A 20933-nucleotide genomic window follows, 5' to 3' on the forward strand; every position below is an offset into this window, starting at 1 on the left:
ACACACACCATAGCAACACAAAAGCCGAAAACATGCCTACCATCTAAATGAGGATATCCAGTTCCAACTGTCTTCTGCCAATATAACACTGCCAGAGACACCATGGTGTAGAAAGTCAGTTTAAAGAGAGACTACCTGGAAGAAAAATATATATACTGTAATAATAATAAAACACCCAGTGCAATAGACATACTTTCTCGTTAAAGGCTTACTTTACTATGTAAAAACATTTTGCTTCACAATCACAGTCTCAGATCTTGTCAGGCTTTTACTTGGGATAAGATCATCCCTCTACTTGGACGCATACCAACATAGATCAGCTTGAATGTTTGTGAAAATATCCCATATTTTGAGTTAACTCACCACAGCAAGATGGTATGTGGCCAAGATGAGGGATTCCATGTTAAAGCATAGCCATATATAATATCTGAGACAGTGACCCACACTATAGTGACAAGGCAAGTGTGCCTTTAAATTGTAAACTGTTATATATATACATGTGCATTTTGACTTCTTCATAAATTATAACCCTGATGCAGGCAGTCATCAGTAGTGGTTTAGTACCTAGAACGAGAAAAGAATGAACTTGCAAGAAAGAAACTGAGTCAAAATCAAAATACCCTTTTGAATTACAAACTAGATTCCACGGGGCAGACAGGGTTTGAGGTTAGAAAGCTCTGAAAATAACTCTGCTATTTGAAATTGACTAATAGTATTAACTTATAACGTCATACATGATACAAACAAATGAACTAAGGCTTTTGAAGATCCATATCCAATCCTGCTACACAAAGGCACAAGCAGAGGTTGAAATTGCCAGGGTCATTTTCCATCCCCATGTAGCCTGGATTTAATTACTGGCATGTTTTTTTTAAAGAGGTGTGTCACTCAGAATGACTGGAGATGGTTCATTCAATGCAGAGCATAATATACCATTGATTTCTTCATGCCATCTGATTTGCCGGTGAATTCACAGGGCGAGAACAATTCAAGACTGGCCTGAACATTTTATGCTGACTGTAAATTGTAATTATATAATATATCCACCCTAGCTAACTGGTACACTAATCACTTGCTCTGGCGGACTTCTTTTTCCAACATCATAAATCTGTTATTTGTACTTTAGCCTTTTGTGGTAAAATATTCTCATTACCAGTTGCACTCACAATCTATTGCTAGTGTATTTTGGAAATGATCAAAAGCCTTACTTGTGTTCTATAACAGCACCATGTCACTGTTGCGGGAAGAATGAGGCAGGGCTTGGTAATAACTGAGACCTGCAAGTAAACAAAACATATTTAGAATCTCATCATGTGTTATTTTAATCTATGTCATGAGGTCTTACATTGCAATAACAAACACACGCATAACTTAACTTAGCAAGGTGTTCTATGTGCTAAGAATATAGTAATTGTTTAATGAATTAACGCTGAAGAAGCTACTAGTTGCTTAAACAAATTCATAGCAAAATGTCACTTGATCACCACATCAAGCACACTGTATGTTCATTTCTGGTATGTATGCAAGTGGAGGGATGATCTTGTTCCATGTAAAATCCTAGCTCAGCTGATCTCTCTCAACTTGGATTCATACCACACATTAGGAGCCTGGCTGTTTCTGTTCAGTGGGCATTTCTCCATTTGTTTTATTTGAATGCATTTCTTAAAAAGAACACTTCCTCTGCACAGCAAGCAGTCAGGATGTTATATGAAGTCTTATATCGCGCGCGTATCTCCAGACTCGGACTCAAGGCGCAGGGATTTATTTATGCCGTGTGAGATGGAATTTTTTTTACACAATACATCACGCATTCACATCGACCAGCAGATCGCAGCCATTTCGGCACATATCCTACTTTTTACGGCCTATTATTCCAAGTCACACGGGTATTTTGGGTGGTCATTTTTATCTTTGCCTATACAATTTTGCCAGGAAAGACCCTTTTGTCAATCGTGGGATCTTTAACGTGCACACCCCAATGTAGTGTACACGAAGGGACCTCGGTTTTTCTTCTCATCCGAAAGACTAGCACTTGAACCCACCACCTAGGTTGGGAAAGGGGGGAGAAAATTGCTAACGCCCTGACCCAGGGTCGAAATCGCAACCTCTCACTTCTGAGCGCAAGTGCGTTACCACCCGACCACCCAGTCCTTTTTGTTCCAAATCAAACGTTGTTTTGCTCCAACCAAGACTGCAGATCTTGGCAAACATGTGGCATAAAAACTAGATTTGATGACCTTACCCGTACTCACCCTGAAAAGTGCCGATCTAGATTTTGCTATTTTAACAGAGGGGACAGAGGTTGTACCTCTCCTCATGCAGACACCGCATAACAAATATGTGTAACAAATCCAGTTGCAACACTGTAGTTTCATGGCTTAATTTCATTGACTGATTGAGTCAGCAGTAGTGAGTACTACATGTCATTATGATCATACCAGTATTAGTGAGTATTACAATTGGAGCAATCTGCAGAATTGTTACCAATACATCATCATAACAGGAATTCCTCAGTGCATGAGGCATTGGTGTGTAGACATACATAAATATATATATGTAGATCTTTAAAACATTCAATGAGTCATGGGACTAAAAACTGCTAAAGCCTTATGTGGCAACATCACAAACAAACAAAATTAACCAACCCCAAATTATGTCAACCTCATGGCCCTTGTACTTGTAGTTCAAGTTGTACTGTTGTACTAGCCAACAGACATAAAAAGGAACTTAGCTCAGTAGGTGTTGATTGCTCTGCGTCATTATCAATATCATGATGCTGAGAGTCGAAATGCAGTTCAAACACAGACAGAACAAAATGGAATCTTTGAGTTTGAATGAATGAAAAAAAAAAAGTAATTTGTAAATTGTATGGTCATGGTGTAGAAGTTTTGAACTTTAGCGTTGTAAATTCATTGCTCCGAATCAACTGCAATCTAACCCTCCGATTTATGTCCTAAGTCATTTACATACCTTTGGAGTTTTACGGAATGGGTATAACGTCCTTTCATCTAATGATCTAGTCTACTTTGGGATTTTGCCTAGTCGCCGTCACCGTCTCCTTGACCTACTTGGAGTCCTTGCTGGGTTGAATCGGCTGAGGAGCGAACCCATGACGACTCGCAACGCGAGGAACCAGAAGAGGAATCTAGGTTTATTTTGCGTGTTTTGGGCCTGCCGACCCTACTTGTACTGTAGTCGATCTACAACCGGCACGAAGCTTCTTTTCGCAGGGCGAAACCGCCCCACTCGTGACTTCATCCGATCATAGATGTGTATTCCGATGTCCGCCATGTTTCAAGTGACAAAAAAGTAGAAACGATCTGACAAATAACTTTCATTTCAAGCACAGTCAAAAAAAAAAATTAAAAAAGTAAAAAAGAAGGGGTGGAGAAAATGGCATTATTTAGACAGACTCAACTCGGATAAATTAAGAGGGACTTATAACTACTGAAGATTGAGAGCACAGCGGACGTCCTGTAAATTCCCGATCCGATTTTTTCCCCTTCCCATTTCGGTATACTGTTCTCTATTTGTAACGCTACGCAACAGGATAAGAGATATCCTGAGGGTATAAGTGATACTCCCACATACGTTGCACAAGCATAATTTGACGTTACCTTATATACGGTCCAACCGGTGTGCAATGGGTGCTCCCGCTCCCCCACCTCATTCTCTCTCTCTCTCTCTCTCTCTCTCTCTCTCTCTCTCTCTCTCTCTCTCTCTCTCTCTCTCTCTCTCTCTCTCTCTCTCTCTCGATCGATCTCCATCTCTCTCCCGCTCCCCCACCTCATTCTCTCTCTCTCTCTCTCTCTCTCTCTCTCTCTCTCTCTCTCTCTCTCTCTCTCTCTCTCTCTCCCCCCCCCCCCCTACCCCCCATCTCTCTCTCTCTCTCTCACGAAAGACACGACACACTGAAAAGAGAAAGAGAAAGAACATTTATAACATCTCTACACTCGATGTAGACACAGCTGTGAGAAGATCAATCAGCGCTGGGAGTTGTCGCGGGATGAGTTTATATTAGCGTCATGTTTGCACCGACCGGCAGATGTCGAGGCGGTGTCGAGCCAGTCAGTTCAATTTCATGCATGTTTCACCATTTTTCCCTCTTTCTGCATTTTTGAATGAACGTTGGTGTCTGTTCATATTAAAGGTGGTGTCGAGTCAGTCAGTTCAATTTCCATGTTTCTCCATTTTTCCCTCTTTCTCCATTTTTGAACTAACGTTGGTGTCTGTGCATTCATGGTTGCAATTTTTTGAAAAGAGAATATTATAAAAAGAACATGTAGCTTTGCTCCCTTTGAGAGATTAAAAAACGACACGTTGCGATCATGAATGGCAATGGGAATTGAAGGACTTTCTTCGCCACAGGGATTGACAGCGAAATGCACGAGAGATAGTCGTAATTAAGATACGGAAAGGCTGTATTTTTTGTATTTTTTTTAAATTACATAATTTTGAAAGGGACGATTTAAACGGAAACATATAGCTTTGCTTCTAAATTTGATAAATGGAAAACGATTTGCACGTTGCAAGTGACAATCGTTGGCAATGGATTTAAAAGACTCAACTTCCAACGAGCGGGATGGACAACGAACTAAATATGAGATTTTAACATTCGTACTTTAAATAGAAACGCGGTACATTTTTGTTCCCGACACGAAAGGAAAACGCTTTGGAAAAATATCCAGGTATTCTGGTGCGTAATTTGGGACATGATACCAAGTCATTTTGTTTTCCTTTTTCTATTTAAATCTAAATTAATGTGTGACAAATATCATTCATAGAATGCAATTTTTGTCGTTGGGGATTTGAATGCTGTTTTTAGCCTTAACCGTCACCGTCGCAAACGTTATCGATTTGTCTTCGTTCAATCAGTTCCCCCAAAGAAATCTCATGCAGACAATGGCGTGACGATGCATGACAATCGGATTGGGAATGTTTCTTTGTAAAAGAACCCAAATTTGTCCAAGTTGCACTAATGGTAATGCAATGCAGCAAGTGCATGGTCAGTCAATCTTTTGTTTCCGCAGTGAGAGTGTAATATAAAAGTGTTTTCTTTTAAATAATATAATGCAAAGATTGTCATCACAGATCGTTATAAGGGTACACATGTACTACTGTGGATATACGAAAGTATTGAGGTATTTGAAATACCAATATAAAATGAAGAAAACCTTACCTTTGATATTAGTTTTATACTTTTTCCAAAAGAAGTCTTTCGCTTCAAAGCTTAAAATGGTGAGATCTTTTTTTTAATTTTTTTTTAATTCACTTTTGGTGAAGTTTTTTTTTTTTTTTTTTTTTACATACATATAATTCTGTACATTACAGGACATCACTTAACCAAAAGGACAGATCCATATAACCGAAAAACACTTGAACAATTACAACACGGTGAGATCTTGGTTGCAGAAAGTGTGCCGACAATATTATCGAAAGGTTGTACAGAAAGGGCAATGAGTATATAATTCAGTTGTGTACAGTGTAATTAATTCATTTACACCGAATTACAGAATTATCATCCCTGCATGATGGTTCTTCGGCGAAGGATTAAATGCCACGACTGCAGTTGAAAAAACGACGGCACAGATGATTAGTTAATTGATTAATTATTATGGAGCTGTTGATCAGTCATTAACGGGGGTAATTAACAGCCCAGCGTACCGCTAATTATTGTTATGTAATGTCAAATGTCCGAGATGATGTAGTTGATGTATGCATTCATTATTTCGTATGGGCTTAATCAAATGATAAGCGATTTTGTATGTTTGCGCCCTGCAAATGGCCAGGGTTTTTGACACCGATTTTGTTTGAAAGGGCGTCCTGAAAAACGAAATTATTAAAAGCACTGCGCAGCACATTTGCACCGAAAAGCTTGACTTTGGGTATACACGGAGTGGAGGACCCAGATTTCTACTCATAATAGATATAATTATATGATGGAGAAGACGGGTTGAATTTGCTAAATTAATTGAAATGTAAAGTTTTGAAATGTAAAAAAAAACGTGCAATAGCTATATGGAGAGTTGGGGTGGAAGAAGCGAGTCGAATTTGTCAAATAACTTGAAATGTAAAGTATACAAATTGCAATGGTTAGAGAGGAGGGGAGTGATGGTGGGGGGTGGGTGCGGTTGAAAAGCGGGTCAAATTTGTCATAATTATAAATGTAAATGTGAAATATAATTTAAAACGAAAAGCGTGCATGGCTGGTGCATAAAGATGATATTTGACACGTGCGTGTAAGTTCAAATGTAACTGTAGTTTCTATAGGTTACATTTGTAGCTCGCAGCGAGCGTGAAATATTTCGTCGTGTGCACATCCAAGTTGATATCATATATGTAGGCCTAGTCGGTATTTAGCTCGTGATTATGTTTATGTTGTGTTGCCCCCTCCTCTGCTTTGCTGTCTTAGTCTTGAAGATTTGTGACATCGCTCTTTCCCTGAAAAATATTATGTTCTAAACTTTCTACAAAAGAAAGGCTCTCTCTTTCCTTTTTTTCTGCATCCTTCTCTGTCCGTCCTTTCTGTCTCTCTATCTCTCTCGTCACGAACACTGAGACCATTAAAATACTTAAGTTTTGTAGCAAGAAAAGAGAATTTTTTTAAAATCTAGAATTGTTTTTCTACATCATTGGCCAACTTTAGCAAGCACACCATACAACCATATCATACTATTTTACTACACAGATTCGTTTAAACCCTTTTGTGTATATTTTGCAGGTAGTGTACCAGTCTGGCATAAAATATTCATGACATACGACATTCTTACACTGTTTTCCTACAAAGATTCGAACCCTGTGGTGTGTATTTTGCAGGTAGTGTACCAGTCTGGCATAAAATATTCATGACATACGACATTCTTACACTGTTTTCCTACAAAGATTCGAACCCTGTGGTGTGTATTTTGCAGGTGGTGGACAAGTGTGGCAAAGTGGTGGGATGGAAGGACGCCAGTGAGCCGGGAACAGGGAACTGGATGAAATACGTCAGGTCCTCCGACCTCTTGCATCACCGTAACATCATGGCCGTCCAGGTTGACGAACAGGTCAGTGATGACGTCATGATTATGTGTGACGTCAGATGTGTTGGTGTTATACGTGAATGATGTTTTGTGTGATTGTCGCTTTCCTCTAACGCTTCGCGTGCAGTTGTAAATTTAGGAAAGAAGCGATTTTCATATTGGACTTCGGGAGTTCTTTCCCTTTGTAACAGCAAAGAATAACGAAACAAAAGGTAATGGAGGGACATTGGTGATATCCTGAAATCGAGAACACACAAAAACTCCGATCACTCTAACTGCTAACAGCACTCAAACGACGAATGAAACAAACCCAGATCAGCAACAATCTCGCAGCTCTACATATCAAAACATTTCATGAACAGGAAAAGAAAAGACAAAAGAACAAGTCAGGACCAAAAGCGGGACAACGTTCCACATAGTACACAAGGAACTTAGTCGATAAATATCGACAGGGGGCGGACAAATGGTTTACATGTGAAATGTGTGTATATGGGTGTGGTTCTGAAACAAACAAACCATGTGAACCCCCCCATCCCACCGCTCGCGGGCTGAACGACTGACGCGGTCTTTTCCAGAAGAACACCGCGTGTACATAATACACAATTCGATCGCGTAGCACTGCCAATGCACATTTTCGCAACGAAAACCGTGCTACTGTTTCTTGTGTGTTAAATCTGAAAGCAATATAAGTGAACGAACAATTGAAAACTGATATCACGTTACTAAACTCCCAAAAGTAATAAATTACTTCTGACTGCGGTACACAATACGGCAGTCACCTCTGCGAATGCTGTCGAAGAATCTAACCGAAAGTAAACATTCTGGGAATCTACGCGCATCGGCCTTGACGCAAGTTCGCAGTGAGCGCGCCGCGGCGAAGTTGGCCGCTGTAAGTCTCGCAGCGCTGGCTGGCTGAGCGAGTTGCGTGTCCATCCATATTAGGTCCAAGCCGCACCGTAGATCAGATTAGTAGGTGCTTGATTTTGGTATTTTGATTTTACATAACATTAAACCTTTCTTGGGGTTCATGGTCATGGCAACAGCCATAATAATATTATATCATGTATAATATTACATTTCAGCATATTTGAATTACATGTCATCATACCAAACTGTCATACATTTTTATTCCTACATCATTCTGATTGATCACAACCAAACCTACTATCAGTGGACACATCCAAATGTAAGCGCCTGTTCTTGACAACTTTTAATCGATCTAAAAATAGCAACTTGCTGGGCCCTTTGCCGCCAACAGACACTGTTTGGCCTGTAGGTAAAATGTACAATGTATTTTCTGATTTGTGCACAAAAGCTTTTTTTCTTTTTTCTTTTTTTTAACATAACAATGTTTAATGTCACTGTATGTTTAAAAGACCATGGTCATATTTGTAAAAAAAATGTTAAATTAGAAAATAAATAACATTTTGGTTCATGATTTTTCCTACACCTGTGCTAAAAATAAGAAATAAAAATGTCGGGTATATAAGTCACTCAAATACAGCTAGGTATGAATGGCTCGGTTTGAGTTTGTTGCAGTTGACCCTGCACAATGCGACATATCATGTTTTTGTTGAACAATTTTGACGTCACCCCTCCCATAGGGTGACGTATTTCACAACTTCCTGTGTTACACAAACTCTGTGATGACCAATTTTGACGTCACCCCTCCCATAGGGTGACGGATTTCACAACTTTCTACAGATGAACAATGTTGCCTTCACCCCTCCCATAGGGTGACGGATGTCACAACTTCCTGTGTACACAAACTGATGACGTATTTCACAACAAAATGGCGCTGCCCATGGTCAACCTCTAAACTATCCGTATAGAATGGGGGCGTCCTCGCCCCCATAACAAGCAATCCAAAAGTGCACTTCAGGGCAAATTAAAACCACCACTCCAACGACAAAAATCAAAGTCATTTCCAGGGCCAAATGCAAACACTCCAAGCATGCAAAGAAGGGGAGGGGGGGACAATCAAGGATCTGTTGTTATGCGGATGAGGTAGATTATCATTGACAGCGGCAGTTCACGACTCGTCTCCCAAATCATCGATCTCATTATCATGCAGACAATCACATCATCGATCGCCACTGTCCACTTGGCGTTTTGCGGGAACGCCAATGGAGAGGCCGAATTGTCGGCGGTGTTATCTGCGGCATTGTGGCTCTTGTTGGTGAACGTGATGGATATCAAGTCGCCGCGAATATTGTGTGGTGCATGTGCATTTTGGTTCATGTTTCAGTGAAGGATGGCTGTGTACCTAAATTAAAGCAAACTTCATTATTGTTTAACAAAATGATAAAAAGAAAATCACGGTAAAAGCGAAAGAAGGAAAAAAGTCAGAAAAATACAATTCTACTCAAATTACTAGCTAGATTAGTTATTCTTGAATAAAGTATGAATTTTGGATCATGAAAGCAGAAAGTTTGATGAAATTTGAGAACCGAAAACTTAAGAAAAGATTCCCAGGCATAAAAAAGACAACCCGTGCACGATCAATATTTTATCTGTCGAACAGAGCATTCTTCAGCCAGGCAAGCGAGTCGTCCGTCAATATTGAGAAGAGGTATGGCTTGGAGATTGCACCTTGGATAACACCCATTGTCCTCCGCAAGAGAAAAATGTTCTAGCGTTGCCAGGCTATTGTCTGGACGCATCTTTAGTGTCGTTGTCACGGCGCAGTCACGTCATCCGCTGACGTCTCGGTTTACGTGACGTGAAGGGTTGATGACGGAGTCTTTTGTGTTTGGTCACGTGACGTGATGTCAGAACGTGACGGGATTTCAAAGACCCGAATCCGAGATCGCGAAGATATTGTATATCTCGCGGTTCCTGAAAGCTTTGCGTCGGCGTCAGAGTCTGAGATAGATCTTTTGTTTCAAGGAGAAATAGACCCACAGCCAAAACAGACCTCCAGCTATGCAGGGAATGTTTCTGGAACGATAAAGTTCAGTTCCGAAATACATGTAGCTGCAAAGGTGTTAACTGATCAGAGAGTGATTTTGGAAGATGTAGCATCAGTGTCTGAGGCAATTCAATGTATAAGAGAAAAACTAATATTTGTTCAACAGAATTTGTTTCCGGAATGTGTTAAATTCAAAAACGTCCAGGCGTGCTTTCACAAATGAAGGCAAAACAATAGAGAAGAAAAGACTTTTTGATTTGTCTGTTGAAAATAACTGGAAAAGGGAACAAAGGCAATCCCGGGAAATAACAAGAAGAAGAAGAAGGTATCCTATTGGAAGAAATGTTTGACAAATAAAGGGATTGTATGCAATTTGTTTCCGTAAAATTGAGGCCTGATGCCTGTGAATGTTCGTATCAAACACTAAACACCAATGTTGACTTTTCCTATAACACTGCCACCCCCTCCGCCACCAAAACTGGAGCTTCTATCCACACCCCCCCCTCCCCCCCCCCACACCCCCACTCTATCCCAATTATTACCCCCATTCGTTCTTCCTCTCCATGCTGTCCACATACTTCAAATTTTTACACTCTCAGCCAAGTTATTTATTGCGTTAACATTTAGATGGTTTGGGGGGGGGGGGAATGGACAGAAATCCCCAGAGGAATTATTTATTACAACATGCCGATCAAACCGCATGCAGGTAACCCGACCCTCGGGCAAACAGATGGAATCTGCGAGGCCCAAAGTATGACTTCCCAACTGTAGAGGACACGCTTCTCGCGGAGCTAAGCGCCTGCCAAGGGAGGCTAATCAATGATGCAAATGCTTTGACAAGCAGACGACACGATTTTCTGTGCGCCTGCGACTGGTTCTGACGGTGAGTGAGAGAGATTTGTTTGAAGAGACAATGCGGGGATGTTTGGAGATAATGGAAGCGCTCTTGAGTTTGCCTCCTGCTTCGTCTGCTATTCCGAGTAGGGATTTTATTTGACTTTGCTTTCAGAAGCGCTGGCCATTTTTGTTCTGCAGTTTTGTTGAGTGATTCATTTTGCCCGGTTTGTTGTCTCAGTCAAAACTCAAATGGGCAAAACAGACCGCGGATTGTTGGGCTGTTTGCGAATCTCTTCAACTGACGACACGTTTGATTTAAGGATAGATCGTGCGGATCTTGATGAGTAGCAGAAAATAAAGAGTAGAATTGGCATATTCAACAAATTGAAAACTGTTATTTGCATATTCCAATCGGAGCTCATGGCCTGCGTTGCGTGGAGGAGAGGGAAAGCAAGGAAGAATTTGAGGGGGTCTCCGGGTGGAGGATCAGACGAACAGCATTTAGTATCTTCTTCAAGCTAAACTAAAAAATAACAACATTCCATTACGATTGTAAGAAACAATTGGGTTTTTTTAAAGCAAAAGAAGCAAAATCTACAGGATTGCACCTTGAATTTGTCTTGTTTAATGTGGTGGTTTTTTTTTAGAATCATTCAAACAGACGGGGTTTCTCTACCGGGGAAAATCTAATCTAAAGAAGAATATTAATTAAGAAAACCACCAGCAGTGTGATTTACGTGTTTTATCTTCCCCACGTGTTGCCATAGGGATTGGGCTAAGACATGCGCATAAATTGTCATCCGGGCCACTCGAGGATTGCCCGATCGCCCGTCTTTCACATCAAAGCAGACGTCGGCTTAAAGGACGGTAAAGGACCCAATTTAAAGGACCAAGACAAACACGTTGAAAGAGTGGATGTCGAAGGGAAGACCACAGATGGCGAGAACATCCCTTAATAAAATGCTTGATTTACGACAGTAGTCAGATAACGCTGGCCACTGAGTTTGGATTATAAAGTCTTGGCCATTGGCCCGCCAGTCTTGACTGCAACATTGGAGTTTATATTTTCTTTAACTTCGGATAAAACGTAAAAGTTGGGTTTGTCTTGCCAAATAACGATGCTTATTTGGATGAGTAAATCTTGGTCACTGTCCAGCCAGTCATGCTACAACATTTGAATTTTTGTTTCTCTCTTGATTTTCTGTAACTTTGTACGAAAAGAAATCAGTAAACATTTAGATAAACTTCCAACGTTCCAAAAGACGTTTTAATTGATTATATATATTTAAATTGCGCTCGTTTCTTTTCGTCAAGAATTAAGACTTCCATAAAATAACCTTTCTTCTTTATTGATTCTTTACAAAAAGTTCGTTGTTGGTTCTTTTTATCATGACAAATGGTGGTGCTTATCGGGGCGCATTAACTGATATTAATGAGGTCCTCTTGCCTTCTCTCCCTTAATAATTATCCATATCCGATCATCACAGCAAATTGCATTGCGCACTTTGTACATCGCCCCAGTAAGCGTTGTTGTGGTGAAAGTATCTATCTTTAATATTTATGAATGACGATTTGAGAATGCCGTTTAGGCCACACAAATAAAGTTGTATGTTTCTGGTAAGGCCAAAAAAAAAATAGGTCTGTTTACGGTAACCCGACCGACCCTAGTTTTTTCGCGCGACCCTAGACTTTTTTTTGGCATTTGGGAAAAAAAAAAAAAAAAAAAAAAAAAATCTTGTTTTTTTGGCAAAATAACGTAAAAATATGGTTTTTTGGAGAAAAAAAGAAAAAAAAATCCCGACCTACCGACCCTATTTTTTTGGCCTATGTTACCGTAAACAGACCTATTTTTTTTTTGGGCCTAACATGGCTACGAAAAAATAGGGTAGGTAGGTAGGGATTTTTTTTTTTTTTTTTTTTTTCAGGGTAGAAAATAAATATACGATGACGCAAAGAGACTGGACTTACTATACAAAGAGAAAGACAACACATTACAAAACAAATGAGATAAAAGGGATGTGGGGTTATCCCCCTTGTGTCGTCTGCCGTCTGTTACTTTCGTGTTGACGCTTTTGTTTCTTCTTTTTTCTTTACAAATGCAATAAAAAAAAAAAGTCTAGGGTCGGCGGGGAAAAACTAGGTAGGGTCGGGTGACCAGAAACATACAACTTTGGGGGGGGGGGGGGGCCTTAAAGAACATGACCTTTGTGTGGGCGTTTTTGTCAAGAACGCAAGGGAAAAAGTTCCCGAACGATTGCAGGATGTTACACTTAATGCAACGTCCTTGAGCAATGACATTTATTTATGACCATCTGCTGACAGCTTTCCTTGTTTTATCTCCAATTTCTCAAAATAATTGATCAAGCTACAGATAAGATAATCTTGCAAAAAGTTTCCTAGTTTTTCCTTGGTAAAATTCCCACTATTCAGGGTGACAAATAGTGAAAACATGTTCCCCTTGACTTTTTGTTGAATGGAACAGCGTTGGAACTACTGCTCGTAAAACGACGTTCCGTAAATGTAAGAACTGCAGAGGCCAAGTATCTCAATTATTATGCCTGCATGCACTTTATCATTATTTTTAAAAAATAAAAAAATGTTGTTTTAACGACAGAATGTGCGACATAGGAATCCCTTTTGTTCTCAAACGGCACATTCTCGAATGGAGCATTTGATCTAGACTGTACCATGCCACTAAAACAGATGTTATGATAGACAAGAGTCTATTAAATAAAGTTTTAATGTTTTGTCTTTTTTATGCTTGGTACTGAAATATGACAGACGATCGTCAAACGTTCGGTTTAGAGCACGCGGGGTGACGTTTATCCATAAAAAGCTAAGGTAACGAGACACTGAAGCAATTTTTCACCAAAAGCACAACCACAGCGTTCGCGCACAGGAGATAAAAAGTCAATAGCAGGTCTTTACAGTTGAATAAAACCAAATTTAAATACACGCGCGTAGCTTACGCTTGGATGTCATAATACTACCAGAGATAAAAGGTGTCGATAGTATGTGATGTAGTTGCGGAGACGAGCTTGCAACAGCTTGCAGTTTTCCATTTTATTATAAAAAAAAATGGGGGGGGGGGGGGGAGATGAAGTAGAACACAGTTAAAAGGCATATATATATGTAGCGTCGATAATTTGATGTTCAGCTTCCTTGAGAAGAGTGTTGTCATGAGAAAGAACATATGACAGAGACATGTCTCACGCACGTTGGAATGCAGGCCTAACGGTAACATAATCGATGATACACCGAGGAAGCAATCAAGTGTGTATTTTTGTATTCTTCAGTTGATTTAGCCCGGACATTGAACTTTGATTTTTCGTTCTTGTTCTTTTTTTTCTGAATTCAGTATGTCTTTGTACGATCTTGTATTTTGTCAATAGCTCATTTTCCAGGGTTTTTCATCTTGAGGATATTGTATTTCTGTCTTTAGAACTTACAAGGGCTTTTGTTATATTTATTTTTGTCTAGCCGAACTTCCTGTCTTGTTCAAAACGCCGCCCCCCAAAAGTGCCATAGCAATAGACGTGCAAACTGAGAGTGCCATAGCAATAGATGTGCAAACTGAGAGTGCCATAGCAATAGACGTGCACACTGAGAGTGCCATAGCAATAGACGTGCAAACTGAGAGTGCCATAGCAAAAGACGTGCACACTGAGAGTGCCATAGCAATGGACGTGCAAACTGAGAGTGCCATAGCAATGGACGTGCAAACTGAGAGTGCCATAGCAATAGACGTGCACACTGAGAGTGCCATAGCAATAGACGTGCAAACTGAGAGTGCCATAGCAATGGACGTGCACACTGAGAGTGCCATAGCAATAGACGTGCACACTGAGAGTGCCATAGCAATAGACGTGCAAACTGAGAGTGCCATAGCAATAGACGTGCAAACTGAGAGTGCCATAGCAATAGACGTGCACACTGAGAGTGCCATAGCAATAGACGTGCAAACTGAGAGTGCCATAGCAATAGACGTGCACACTGAGAGTGCCATAGCAATAGACGTGCAAACTGAGAGTGCCATAGCAATAGACGTGCACACTGAGAGTGCCATAGCAATAGACGTGCACACTGAGAGTGCCATAGCAATAGACGTGCAAACTGAGAGTGCCATAGCAATAGACGTGCACACTGAGAGTGCCATAGCAATAGACGTGCAAACTGAGAGTGCCATAGCAATAGACGTGCAAACTCAGAGTGCCATAGCAATAGACGTGCAAACTGAGAGTGCCATAGCAATAGACGTGCAAACTCAGAGTGCCATAGCAATAGACGTGCAAACTGAGAGTGCCATAGCAATAGACGTGCAAACTCAGAGTGCCATAGCAATGGACGTGCACACTGAGAGTGCCATAGCAATAGACGTGCAAACTGAGAGTGCCATAGCAATAGACGTGCAAACTGAGAGTGCCATAGCAATAGACGTGCAAACTGAGAGTGCTCTGGTCTTGATATTTATTTTGATGTCAGAAAATAGTACCCATGAATTGCTGGAGCGTGCTGCTGAATTCGATTGCTGCATAATACTAATCTGCCAGGACAGAGAGTCAAGAAGCAGAAAGTATTAAACACATCGTCAAAATGGACTACGATATCGAATTGATAGTTTTGAACACAATGCGTTTTGCTAAAGCTGCACGATATATATGTCCAACAATATTGATAATGTTCATACCTGTCTGATTATTACCATCACAAACAGGAGTCGTCTTCTTCTGACGCCTCTTCTTCAGTTGTCACCCCACCCCTTCAAGCCTCCCCCCCTCCCCCATCAACCCCCACCAGCATGTTACCTGTGGTCTTCCTTGAGCTACACTTAGCCCCACGTTATGTTTGTGTCCCCTGCAACGACAGGATTAACGATGGACAGTATAAGGGAGGCAACAGCTGTTTGTTTACGACTGACCTCCCCTGACGTGTGTAAATCTCGACCGTTGGAGGCGCGATTTAGGAGATGGCTTGGTTTGTTTGTTTGCTTAACGCCCAGCCGACCACGAAGGGCCATATCAGGGCGGTGCTGCTATGACATATAACGTGCGCCATACACAAGACAGAAGTCGCAGCACAGGCTTCATGTCTCACCCAGTCACATTATTCTGACACCGGACCAACCAGTCCTAGCACTAACCCCATAATGCCAGACGCCAGGCGGAGCAGCCACTAGATTGCCATTTTTAAAGTCTTTGGCCGGGGTTCGAACCCACGAACTCCCGATCACGGGGCGGACGCCTTACCACTAGGCCAACCGTGCCAACCGGTAGATGGCTTTGTGACATCTTTACTTCTTAAAGCAGTTTGTATCTACAACAGATGTCACGCTTCTGCTTTGTTAGACAGATTTTCTCGAAGAAGGGCGTCGAGGGAAAGGGGGGAGGGGGTGTTCCGAGTATTATGGGGTAGATTTAGGGCTTCATTGATGATGCAGGATGAAGTCGAGGTTCAAAGGTATCGCAAAACAAGAGGGAGATCTGACCGTGCGCTTATTTAGCGTAAAGAAGCGCTTAGCAAATGAAAACAAGTCGCGAAAGGCGAAAATACAACATTTTGTCAAGCTGTCGAACTCACAGAATGAAACTGAACGCAATGCAATTTTTCAGCAAGACGGTATACTCGTAGCATCGTCAGTCCACCGCTCATGGCAAAGGCAGTGAAATTGACAAGAAGAGCGGGATAGTATTTGCGCTGAGAAGGATTGCACGCTTTTCTGTACCTCTCTTCGTTTTAACTTTCTGAGCGTGTTTTTAATCCAAACATATCATATCTATATGTTTTTTTTAATCAGGAACCGACAAGGAATAAGATGAAAGTGTTTTTAAATTGATTTCGAAAAATTAATTTTGATCATAATTTATATTTTTAATTTTCAGAGCTTGTTTTTAATCCAAATATAACATATTTATATGTTTTTGGAATAAAAAAATGATGAAGAATAAGATGAACGTAAATTTGGATCGTTTTATTAAAAAAAAAATTTTTTTTACAATTTTCAGATTTTTAATTACCAAAGTCATTAATTAATTTTTAAGCCACCAAGCTGAAATGCAATACCGAAGTCCGGCCTTTGTCGAAGATTGCTTGTCCAAACTTTTAATCAATTTGATTGAAAAATGAGGGTGTGACAGTGCCGCCTCAACTTTTACAAAAAGCCGGATATGACGTCATCAAAGGTATTTATCGAAAAAAAGAGAAAAAAAAATTTCCGGGGATATCATTCCCAGGAACTCTCATGTCAAATTTCATAAAGATCGGTCCAGTAGTTTGGTCTGAATCGCTCTACACACACACACGCACAGACAGACAGACAGACACACACACACACACACGCACACACACATACACCACGACCCTCGTCTCGATTCCCCCTCTATGTTAAAACATTTCGTCAAAACTTGACTAAATGTAAAAAGCCGCTATAGGAGTTTCTATTTGTTTTCTTTCAAATGCTCGTTCAGCAGCTGTCAGTAACCAGGGCCGGACCAAATGAGTTGTAAGGGGGGGGGTTCCTCCTTTTTTGGGGGGGGGGGGCAAATCAGCGAAGTGGCGAAGCCACAAGCGTGCGCCTGCAAAGCAGGCGCGCGAACTAGGGGGGTCCGGGGGCATGCTCCCCCTGAAAATTTTTGAAAAACGGTTAAAATCTGTGCAATCTGGTGCATTCTGGGCCTTGTTTTGGTGCTAAAACTAGTAAAAAAAAAACACACACTCAAAGCAAGGTACATGCTTTTTCCAGGGGTGGGGTTCCGGAACCCTTGGAACCCCCCCCCGCCCCCCTGGGTCCGGCCCTGGTAACGGATGATTTTGAACGACTCGTGATGACGTACTCGCCAGCGATACGCTTGTCAATCTGTCTGGAGAAAAGAAGCCATGAAGTTGAATTATGATTAATAATTGACGATGGCATTTAATGCGTTTTGCTGAAATGTAATTGAAGATGCAACACCTGCAGTCTGTCATCTGAAACAACGGAAAGGGACACACGAGTTTATAAGCCGAACGTTATGGAAAAAAAATGTCAAACTGATAAGAGAAGTAACACTGAGACCCTTTTCTCACCAGACAAGGAACGACATCTTGGATGTCCGGCTGATACCAGGGTCGAGGTGCACGAGAAAGTTGCCATCCGGTTGGCAGCTAGCCGCGCGCGGTGTTGGATTGGTTGAAATTGAGATGTGTTGTGATTTCAACGAATCAGACCCCGTCGTTTGTTCTTCCCCGTTTGGGTGGCACCCACTTTCGGTTCGTGCATCTCAGCCCAGATTCAAACAACCACTTATTTTTTTAAGAACTCAGCGCATCATCCAGACCATGCGAAGATAGGATTAAAGACAGCAACAGCTTTCATAGAATTGTCAATATGTGTGTGCTCAATTTGTGAGGGGAGCGGGAAGACTTAAAACCGCAGTAATCTGTGTGGGTTCACATCGTGAAAAAGAATTATAAAATCAACATCCTCTGAACATTTGGGCAACACCTTGCTGGATGCCCCGCGGAGACAAGATTTAAGCGGCAACATCAGTTTCAAACAAGCCTCACCTTAGTGTCTCTGTCCCGTGGAGACAGGGCTTAAGGCATCTATAGCATCTTTACACACACCCAGGCAACACGTCTCTCTCTCTCTCTCTCTCTCTCTCTCTCTCTCTCTCTCTCTCTCTCTCTCTCTCTCTCTCTCTCTCTCTCTCTCTCTCTCTCTCTCTCTCTCTCTCTCTCTGTCTCTCTCTCTCTCTCTCTCTCTCTAATGTCCAACAATATTGATAATGTTCATGCCTGTCTGATTATTAACATCACAAACAGGAGTCGTCTTCTTCTGACGCCTCTTCTTCAGTTGTCACCCCACCCCTTCAAGCCTCCCCCCCCCCCCCTCCCCCATCAACCCCCAACTTAGCAGCCTTGCTACCTGCGGTCTTCCTTGAGCTACACTTAGCCCCACGTTATGTTTGTGTCCCCTGCAACGACAGGATTAACGATGGACAGTATAAGGGAGGCAACAGTTGTTTGTTTACGACTGACCTCCCCTGACGTGTGTAAATCTCGACCGTTGGAGGCGCGAATTAGGAGATGGCTTGGTTTGTTTGTTTGCTTAACGCCCAGCCGACCACGAAGGGCCATATCAGGGCGGTGCTGCTTTGACATATAACGTGCGCCACACACAAGACAGAAGTCGCAGCACAGGCTTCATGTCTCACCCAGTCACATTATTCTGACACCGGACCAACCAGTCCTAGCACTAACCCCATAATGCCAGACGCCAGGCGGAGCAGCCACTAGATTGCCAATTTTAAAGTCTTAGGCCGGGGTTCGAACCGACCTCCCGATCACGGGGCGGACGCCTTACCACTAGGCCAACCGTGCCAACCGGTAGATGGCTTGGTGACATCTTTACTTCTTGAGCAGTTTGTATCTACAACAGATGTCACGCTTCTGCTTTGTTAGACAGATTTTCTCGAAGAAGGGCGTCGAGGGAAAGGAGGAGGGGGTGTTCCGAGTATTATTGGGTAGATTTAGGGCTTCATTGATGATGGAGGATGAAGTCGAGGTTCAAAGGAATCGCAAAAGAAGAGGGAGATCTGACCGTGCGCTTATTTAGCGTAAAGAAGCGCTTAGCAAATGAAAACAAGTCGCGAAAGGCGAAAATACAACATTTTGTCAAGCTGTCGAACTCACAGAATGAAACTGAACGCAATGCAATATTTTACTCGCAGAATCGTCAGTCCACCGCTCATGGCAAAGGCAGTGAAATTGACAAGAAGAGCGGGATAGTATTTGCGCTGAGAAGGATTGCACGCTTTTCTGTACCTCTCTTCGTTTTAACTTTCTGAGCGTGTTTTTAATCCAAACATATCATATCTATATGTTTTTTGGAATCAGGAACCGACAAGGAATAAGATGAAAGTGTTTTTAAATTGATTTCGAAAATTTAATTTTGATCATAATTAATTTTTTTAATTTTCAGAGCTTGTTTATAATCTAAATATAACATATTTATATGTTTTTGGAATCAAAAAATGATGAAGAATAAGATGAACGTAAATTTGGATCGTTTTATAAAAAAAATATTTTTTTTACAATTTTCAGATTTTTAATGACCAAAGTCATTAATTGGTGGAAACTAGTTAAATCATTCTTATCAAAGAAAGGATCAAACCCCAATGAAATTCCTCCTTTGACGTCAAACGGAACAACCTGCTATACTAACCTAGAAAAAGCAAACTTGTTCAACGACTTCTTTATCCAACAGTCCATTGTTGAAGACGATATGTCAGACATTCCTGAAGTACCAAGGCTTCCTTGCAGAATAAACAATCTCACACTTTCAGTCGAAGAAGTTAAAAATACGATTAACAAACTAGACAAAACAAAAGCAGTCGGTCCAGACGAAATCCACAATCGAATTTTAATTGAGAGCTGCGAAGTGATTTGTGACAGCCTAACTGCACTGTTTAATCGGTCTTTACATGAAGGACTTTTTCCGTCAGTTTGGAAAATAGCCCACGTTTCACCAGTTCATAAAAAGGGGAACAAAGATACATGTAGTAATTATCGTCCAATCTCCCTCCTAAGCTGTGTTGGCAAAACACTAGAGAAATGTATACAAATTCATGTCTTTGACTACTTAACACAAAACAATATCATTACAGAGTCGCAGTCCGGTTTCATCCCTGGAGACTCAACTGTTTACCAGCTTCTTACAATATACAATGACATATGCAAATCACTCGATAATAGAATAACTACCCAAGCAATCTTCTTTGATATATCCAAAGCATTCGATAGAGTTTGGCACCGGGGCTTATTGCATAAACTCGAAGCCGCTGGAATTAATGGGCCATTATTAAACTGGTTTACAGACTACCTAACAGATCGAAAGCAAGCAGTTGTATTAAAAGGCAGTAAATCAACTTATCTTCCAGTAGTAGCGGGAGTTCCTCAAGGTTCAGTGCTTGGACCCTTGCTCTTCCTAATTTATGTAAACGACATTGTACGTGATATAGAATCTACGATTAAGCTTTTTGCTGACGACACTAGCATGTACTTGTCTTTAGCCAATCACAACATCCGTGCCGAAATTTTAAACTCAGATCTTGAAAAATTGTAAATTGGGCAGAAACATGGAAGGTAGCATTTAACCATGCAAAAACTGAATTGGTGAACTTTTG

At 41.2% G+C, this 20933-nt stretch overlaps 1 protein-coding gene across 1 annotated transcript in view; it reads left to right on the forward strand.

Annotated features, from left to right (window-relative positions):
• The first annotated feature begins 6859 nt into the window (after window positions 1-6859).
• Window positions 6860-20933, forward strand: part of LOC138978697 (histone-lysine N-methyltransferase PRDM16-like) — a 71606-nt gene continuing 57532 nt past the window's right edge. Inside the window, exon 1 of the mRNA XM_070351487.1 lies at window positions 6860-7046. Coding sequence (XP_070207588.1) covers window positions 6978-7046 — 69 coding nt within the window. The 5' untranslated portion in view covers window positions 6860-6977. The remainder of the gene's footprint in view (window positions 7047-20933) is intronic.

Source organism: Littorina saxatilis, linkage group LG10 (genome assembly GCF_037325665.1).
Source record: "Littorina saxatilis isolate snail1 linkage group LG10, US_GU_Lsax_2.0, whole genome shotgun sequence".
Taxonomy (NCBI): Eukaryota; Metazoa; Mollusca; class Gastropoda; order Littorinimorpha; family Littorinidae; genus Littorina; species Littorina saxatilis.